We start from the raw sequence: 8,277 nt of genomic DNA, 5'->3' as shown, positions 1-8,277 counted from the left end.
CGACTGAAATTCCAGGCCCATTCTCTCATTTGCTAAGTGCCTGGCGACTTGATGTGCAGCAAGGGTTGCTTTTAGGGACAGAGGTATTGTACACCATTATCATCCCATTCACAGGCAAATTTGTTTTAATATCGGCGGACGCCACAAGGCTAGACACACCCTCGTAAATGCTGAAACACACAGTGGCCAGGACTAATGAGTCGCCTGAGGATTATATAGATGTGGGTTGGATCATTAGTTCTGCCCTGACTCATACACAAGGAGTTGCTCCCCAGTACAGGCAGGATGGTGCTCGGCGCTGCATTCGCTTGCTGCCTGTTCCTGAGCCTCCCTCAGGCTCAATCTGCCTTCCCTGCTGCTTCCCCTTCCCCGTCCCTGGAGGCTGGCCCCTTCTACGACTTCCTCAGCGGCAGCCTGGAGCTGGACCTGAGCGATGACGCCCTGGACCCCGCCATCAACAAGAGGATGGGCAGGAGAGAGACCTTCCTCGGGCTCAGGCACCCACACTGCTCCAAGTCCAGGGAGAACTGGTCCTCCAGTTCCAGCGGCTTAGCCTCAGCCACCGACACAGTCAAGTACAGAGTGACCATCACCACCGCCTCGACTGAACCCCCCTGGAAAGTTTTCCCGTTGTGGCACCTCCTGATGTTCATGAAGCGGTTTTACAGCTGCTGCAAACTGGGCTACCCCTGTAAGAAGATACGAGGCTACCAGGGGCGTTTAATTGGGCGTAAGTACATCCAAAAAAAAAGTAATGTGCTCATTGTCAGCCCAGAAGTCAGTTCAAAACAAAAGGGAATACCCTGAGATTGGCTCGAGGCAGAAGTTGTCCAAAGTCCGCGGAATGTAGAAGGGACAGAGAGAATGCAGGAGACACTCAGAGAAATTAAAACCAAAGAGAGATTTGCTGGGGGTCCAACAGCATCTGTGGGCAGGGGAACAAGAGTTAACGTAGAAGGTCTGAGTGAGACATGAACTCACGTTTCTCTCCCCGCAGGTGCTACTAGAGATTCTCCAGCTAAAAAAACCCAAAAGGTCTGCGGATGCTGGAAATCAGAAAACCTTGCTGCAAAAGCTCAGCAGGTCTGGCAGCATACAGCAATGCTGCAGCTCTCTGTTTCAGATTTGCAGCATTTTGCTTTCAATCCAGTTGAGAAATGATTGAGCTTTAACACGTGAATTGATGCAGTGTGTTCTTAAGCACTTTTTTTTTCAATTCACAGCCAATTTAGCCTCATAGCGTCCGGGTTCGATTCCACCCTCGGGTCACTGTCTGTGTGGAGTTTGCTCATTCTCCCCGTGTCTGCGTGGGTTTCCTCCCACAGTCCAAAGATGTGCAGGTCAGGTAAATTGGCCATGCTAAATTGCCCGTAGTGTTAGGTGCATTAATCAGGGGGCAGAATTGGATAGTGATTGGGTTACTCTTCGGAGGGTCAGTGTGGACTTGTTGGGCCGAAGGGCCTGTTTCTACACTGTAAGGAATCTAAATATTTTTAGCTTTTGAGAGGGTTAATAAAAAGACCCCGGGTGCTTTATTTTCTGGGCAAAGCAGAAGTCAGCAGGAAAATTCGAAAAGGCTCCGTAGAACCACAGAGAGGGCAGTGAAATGCACCTCGAAATGGTTAAGGCCAAGAAAGAGTCCCATCGGCCCATTGCAGTTCCTCTCTTTGCTGCCAGTCTCCTGCCTTTTCCTCATATCCCGACACATCATCTGTATTTAAATAATAATCCAATGTCCCTCCTGAGTGCCTCAATTGAACCGACCTCTACCACATTTCCAGGCGGTGTGTTCCTGACCCTATTCTTATTGGCTGTGCAATAACACTTGACATTATTTGCACATCACTTTAAATCTATGCCCTCTCATTCTGATTCCTGTTACGAGCAGAAACAAGTTCTCCCGATCTATTCTAGCCAGCAAATGTATGATTTTGAAAAGCTCCATCAAATCTCAACTGTTGGAATTTCTCAGAAATAGTAGTGATTTATGAAGTGCCAGTCTCTGTCAGTGTGTGTTGTGGGTGGTGATGGTGAATTCAGTGCTCCAATGGCAATAAGACATTTTTGTTTTTGGTAAGAAAGGAAACCCTGTAGAGCATGACCCTGGGGCTGGGAGGGAGAGCATTCACACATGGGATAGGAGCTGAGAGTCCAGGAAAAATTGAAATTTATAGCCTGTGCAATTCAGCAAGGAGATGGGATGGTGAGGAAAGAGGGGTTTAAATGCAATACTTTGCTCCCAACAATGACTTTGCTAGAATTTGGGAATGGGTAATTACCTTCAATACCGTGATGAAGGGTTTTTTGCCCGAAAAGTCGATTTTCCTGCTCCTTGGATGCTGCCTGAACTGCTGTGCTCTTCCAGCACCACTAATCCAGAATCTGGTTTCCAGCATCTGCAGTCATTGTCTTTACCGTGCTGTAACATGTGCCTACTGGGAATGACCACAGGGTCTGAAATTCAGGAACTCCAATGGCTGCTCCAGTCAGTAAATATTCATAAAATGCCTACAGTGTGGAAGCAGGCCATTCAGCCCACACTGACCATGCAAAGAGCATCCCATGTAGGAACCACCCCCCTACCCTATCCGTGTAACCCTGTATTTCCCATGGCTAATCCACCCAGCCTGCACATCCCTGGTCACTGTGGGGTAATCTAGCATGGCCAATCCACCTCACCTGCACATCTTTGGACTGTGGGAGGAAACCTGCACAGGCAGGGGGAAGAATGTGCAAACTCACCTGAGGCTGGAATCAAATCCAGATCCCTGGTGCTGTAAGCCACCAGTTCATTACTAATCATTCAAATAACCACCTCTTTTTACTCTTCACCCCCTGCACCATACGATTTTTCATCTGGACAAAGAATGAGGGAATAGTTTCCAAGTTCATGTACAATATCAATGCAGAGACTTAATTTCATTTACAAATATTTTCTGAACTATGAATCCTTGTCAACTGGCTGTCGGTTGGATGCAATGGGTTCTGCTTAATTTCAAATGTTACTTCAAAGTAGGCAGGCAGGATTATTTCAGATGGAGTTGAAAGGCTGATGAAGACATGTATTTGTTTCACAGATGACGAGAGGAAGATGGAATTCTTCCTAAGGCCAGAGTATTTGAATCTAAATGTACTCCGAGCACAACTGAACTTGCACATTGCCAACCCAGATCGTGTGATGCTGGAGGCAGAGATCAGAGTAAAAATGCAAGGCATCACGGCTACCAAAACCACACGGTGAGGAAATGTAAAACCATGCAAATGCTAACCCAGCAATGTAACTAACCGCCATTGTCATTGGGAATGTGATCTAGTGGGTTGCACAGTCAAGACAGAAAACGAGGATCCCATAGTTGACATCAAATTCAGCAGAGTTTGGGAAAGAGGACTCCACAATTAGCTAAAGAGTCGAAATGTTAGCTGTTTCTCTGTCCACAGATGCTGTCAGGCTTGCTGAGTTTCTCCAACACTTTGTTGTATTTCTAATTTCCAACATCCAGTTTCTTTCTTGTTGATACTTTTTAATTTGTCTTAAGCCCCTGGGTTGGAGAAAATCAGTTGAGACAAATTTCTGACAGAGGTCCAGAAATCACTGGTGGAAATGTGTGAAAATGTCAGGTCAGTATAGCATGAGGCTGTGATGACCTTCCTGTGCAAATAGACAGAGAATCTTAAAGATGTACAGTATGGAAACAAACCCTTTGGTCCAACTCATCCATGCTGACCAGATATCCTAAATTAATCTAGTCCTATCTGCCAGTATTTGGCCCATATCCCTCTAAACCCTTCCTATTCATGCAGCCATCCAGATGCCTTTTAAATATTGTCATGGTACCAGCCCCCACCATTTCCTCTGGCAGCTCATGCACCACTCTCTGCGTGAAAAAGATGCCCCTTGGGTCCCTTCTAAATTTTTCTCTTCTCACCTTAAGTCTATGCCCTCTAGTTAGGGACTCCCCACCCCAGGGAAAAAAGACCTTGTCTATTTATCCTATCCATGCCCCTCATGATTTTATAAACCTCTATAAGTTCACACCTCAGCCTCTCATGCTCAAGAGAAACCAGCCCCAGCCTTTTCAGCCTCTCCCTGTAGCTTAAACCCTTAACAAGATTCGTCATCAACAGGTTTACATGATCCTTGGACATGATGCCAGAGATAGACCTCTGTCTGTGGAGGCAAGGATCAAGGAAAGAGGGGATAATGTTCTCAGAAATGCTGGCAGCAAATTAAAGATTATTTTAAAGTTGTTGGGGACACATTGCTGTGGTGTATCTTTTACTGGCAGGCCATTGCAATTGTGGAAGCTCTGGACCTCAGATTACCATCATTCTGTCTTAGAGTCTCCACACCCAAGCTATTTCTCAAATTTGTAAGGTCATTTTTGCCTGGGCCAGCATAGATTGCCTATCCTTAACTGTCCTTGAGAAGGTGGTGTGGTTAACCAAATTCTTGAACCACTCTGTAGCAAGTACCATGTGGTGTAGGTACACCAGAGTTCAGTTTGAGGAGGAATTTCCAGAGTTTTAAACCAGTGACAGTGAAGGAATGGCAATAATAGTCCGGTTGGGATCATGTCCCACTTGTATGGAAATTATTTGCCGTCTCTGTTGAGTTGTTGTTCACCTGAAGTGCATTGCATATTCATCTGCAAAGTCTAGAGAGATGATTGATCTCAAAGGTTAATGGGACCCAGACCCCGTGCCATGGACTATAAGCCCACTTTGCCTGGGTTAAATTCAGAAGCATTGACGGCACTGAATGGCTAAAGCAGTGGAACATTGGCAGACAGTCCATGTATCCATCAAGATTGGCTAATGAGGATCTTAGTGGGAGGAAGCTCAGCTTTCAGCTGTAGCTCTACAAAGTATGCCAGTTGATTGGTCAACTCATCATCTCTTCCTTCAGCTGGCAATCCCTCTGTGCCACGGGACACACCCAATTTTTGTGAAACCGGGATGAATTAATTGGCTACTGATGAGTTGGAATTTGCTTCCCCTCTTTGATACTGCCCCCTTGAGGGACAGACTAGAATTAAGGGCGACAATATAAGTCTTTCTTTTTGTGATGAAAATGTGAAGGATTTGTGGGTGCTGAGCCTTTGGAACTTTTTCCCTGAGAGAGAGACTTGAGTCATTGAATATTTTTAAGACGAGGCAGATAGATTCCTGATGAACGTGGGAAGTTATTAGGTGGGGTAGAGAATGGAGTCAAGGCCAAAATCACCTTATTGAATGATGAAGCTAGACAGGCTGAATGGCCGACTCCTCTTTCTAAATGGTCAACCCAACTAAGCAGACGAGAGGGTGATTTGCTGTCTGTCCCTCTGCCAGTGTGTTTTCTTGCTTAGACTAGTCACCTATTGTACAGAGAATAAAGTCCTATATATTTGAGCAAATTGTAAAAAAATCAGTGTCAGGCTTTATCAAATGTACCTAACCTACACACAAAGACAGGCTGCCCAATGAAATTCATCAATGCAGTTGATAAGGGCAAAAGTGAGGACTGCAGATGCTGGAAATCAGAGTCTAGATTACAGTGGTGCTGGAAAAGTACAGCAGGTCAGGCAGCCTACACATCCTGATGAAAGGCTTTTGCCCGAAATGTTGATTTTCCTGCTCCTCGGATGCTGCCTGATCTGCTGTACTTTTCCAGCACCACTGTAAGCTAGACTCTGATTTCCAGCATCTGCAGTCCTCGCTTTTGCCCTTATCAAATGTATTGATGAATTTCATTAGGCAATCTGTCTTTATGGACTCTAAAAGAAATGAAGATTGTAAGAATGTACTTTCTAATTCTTGATTATTCAGTGAATAGAGTCATAAAAGGGCATGGTCATTGGGCATATGGAGATATGGGGATACAGGGAATACAGGATTTGCATTTTGTTTTGGCCCTTGTGCTAATCTATTCATTCCCAGCGTCTGCTGCATCCCTCTGTGTACATTTGGGAAATGGGAGGCTGCTCCAGGAAAGCTGCTCTGTTTCAATCGGCAGTTACCTGTTTCTCATCTCGTCTGATTTTGTGTGTTGCAGTAACATGACCTGGCACAAACACGATGAATCCGAGCTAGCCTTCGACACGTTGTTCCTCTTCAAGATGATGAAGGAGGCACATTTTAAGGAAGGTGGTGGGACAATCGAGTTCTCCCTAATACTGAAGTGCTCTCAGGGCAATACAGCATTGTCATGCAGCGAACATGGGGTCAGTGTGTTGCGTGCACCTTTCATGGCCATTGGTTACATTTAACACACTCCGTTAAAGAGGGCTTTACCACAATCTTTCCTGTTCAGCCAACTCATCTGAATAAATGCACGGACAGCTGAGGCTTGGTATTGGAATTGGCAGTTTTACCAGTTTGCATCAGCTTTATTGCCCTCATAATGGCACCCCTCTTCAGTGGGATTCCTGGTGGTCAATCTTCCTCTTCAAATGGGGTTCCTGAGCTGAAGCTCAATGTCCACTTGCTCTTTAGTTAAGGATCTGAATGGTGTCCCTCGCCATTAACAGCGATCCTGATAGCAAGACAAATTCTACAAAGTACAGGGTGGCATGGTGGCTCGGTGGTTAGCACTGCTGCCGCACAGCGCCAGGTACCCGGGTTTGATCCCAGCCTTGGGTGACTGTGTGGATTTTGCATGTTCTCCCCGTGTCTGCATGGGTTTCCTTTAGGTGCTCCGGTTTCCTCCCAAGGATGTGCAGTTTAGGTCAATTGACCATGCTAAATTACCCATATGGATGTGTAGGTTAAGTGCATTGGTCAGGGGCAAATATAGGATAGGGGAATAGGTCTGGGTGGGTTACCCTTCAGAAGGCCGGTGTGGACATATTGTTCCAAAGGGGTCTGTTTCCACACTGTAGGGATTCTAATTCTAATTGTAATGTAGGCTTTTGAAGATGCAACTCACTCATGAAGTCCTTTAAAACCAAAACTAGTCCGTAATTCCACTCAATAGAGAATATGCTATGCCCTGGTCCTGAAATGATATGACGAAGGAGGGTAGAATGCGGGCTGTGTAAAAACCCTGACCACAACATCACACAAGGACATAGTATCAAGTCTATCAGTGTTTACAAGACAAATGGCACCATTGAAACAATCGTGAAGGATACAAGTACATTGTCTGCTCAATCACAGTGGGATTTATCCAGTTTGCAGAATAAACCTACAGGAGACGATGCAAAGACGTGTGTTGGGTTGACAGCTTTATGTATATATATGACTAACTTTCTGTCCCAATGTGCCAAATTGAGACTGGAGAAATTGGACAAAGTGCCAATAAGTAATCACTTATGATCATGAGACTTCACTACATCACGGGAATCAAAACTATCTGACCCAATGATGCCAGGAGACTAACAGCCAGGAATAATAATTTGAACAAATTACTATTCAGGCCATATCTCTACCAATGCCACCTATTTACATGAACATCATCCTAGGGATAACACTGTATTGGTGTATAAATATCTAAATGTTAACATGGATTTTTTTTCAGGAATTGTTATCTATTTGCTATGATTTCCTAAAACACTTTAGACACTTATATGTTGCCAGGTTATTTCTGGGTTAGGGTTTAAAGATAATGTTGTTCATATTATCTCACTAGTCATATGCACTTTAGAAAATATGTACAGAATTTGTAAACATACAGAACCTGTAAATACAGATTGAATCTATTTATGTATATTTTTAACTTTTTCTTTGTAAATGTATCCATTAAGGTACCTTTACTGTGATGTTACAACATGCTGTAAAAGATATCCATGTTTGGAAAAGCTTTGTATTAAAATCTTTGTATGACCACCTTTATTCTCAGTTTCCTTCTCTCTTCTCCACATTCCTGCTGGAGTGCAATTAGTTGTATTCTGGTATCTCTCATGTTCTCTGCCTGAGACAGCAAATACTGAACAGTCATATTTTTGAATCTCTACCATTCACTGAGCTAAAGGTCAAGGGATTTAATCAAATCAACATTGTTCACCTGATTGCATTCACTGGAGGAGAAAGTGAGGACTGCAGATGCTGGAGATCAGAGTTGAAAATGTGTTGCTGGAAAAGCGGTTTGTTTAGTGTATGGATTCTTCTGTGGATGAAGAATAGTAGAGGTCCTTTGCAGGTCAGTGAGAGTGTAGTCCTGAGCTGGGGTAGGTCTAATTGCAGGGAATGTAGGTAGCATTCCAGCAACACATTTTCAGCGCTGATTGCATTCACTTACAATAACCACTCTTCTGAAATTAACATATTAATTTGATATGGAAGTAAAATTATTTGATT

At 44.3% G+C, this 8,277-nt stretch overlaps 1 protein-coding gene across 1 annotated transcript; it reads left to right on the top strand.

Annotated features, from left to right (window-relative positions):
- The first annotated feature begins 217 nt into the window (after positions 1 to 217).
- Positions 218 to 7,412, top strand: si:ch211-170d8.2 (uncharacterized protein LOC571755 homolog). The gene is made up of 3 exons (XM_060843924.1): positions 218 to 730; positions 3,078 to 3,237; positions 6,035 to 7,412. The coding sequence occupies exons 1-3, from the start codon at positions 286 to 288 to the stop codon at positions 6,246 to 6,248; spliced, it is 819 nt and encodes a 272-aa protein (XP_060699907.1). The 5' UTR covers positions 218 to 285; the 3' UTR covers positions 6,249 to 7,412.
- The last annotated feature ends 865 nt before the right edge of the window (positions 7,413 to 8,277 follow it).

Source organism: Hemiscyllium ocellatum, chromosome 24 (genome assembly GCF_020745735.1).
Source record: "Hemiscyllium ocellatum isolate sHemOce1 chromosome 24, sHemOce1.pat.X.cur, whole genome shotgun sequence".
In the NCBI taxonomy this organism is placed as follows: Eukaryota; Metazoa; Chordata; class Chondrichthyes; order Orectolobiformes; family Hemiscylliidae; genus Hemiscyllium; species Hemiscyllium ocellatum.
Note: the sequence above shows the minus strand (reverse complement) of the source record. Positions and strands in the feature narration are given on the sequence as shown.

Bases quoted from the DNA above. Each gene is read 5' to 3' on its own strand.
- si:ch211-170d8.2 (XM_060843924.1), top strand. From the start codon at position 286: ATGGTGCTCGGCGCTGCATTCGCTTGCTGCCTGTTCCTGAGCCTCCCT. The intron at 731-3,077 runs GTAAGTACATCC...TTTGTTTCACAG, and splicing joins CCAGGGGCGTTTAATTGGGC to ATGACGAGAGGAAGATGGAA. The intron at 3,238-6,034 runs GTGAGGAAATGT...TGTGTGTTGCAG, and splicing joins ACGGCTACCAAAACCACACG to TAACATGACCTGGCACAAAC.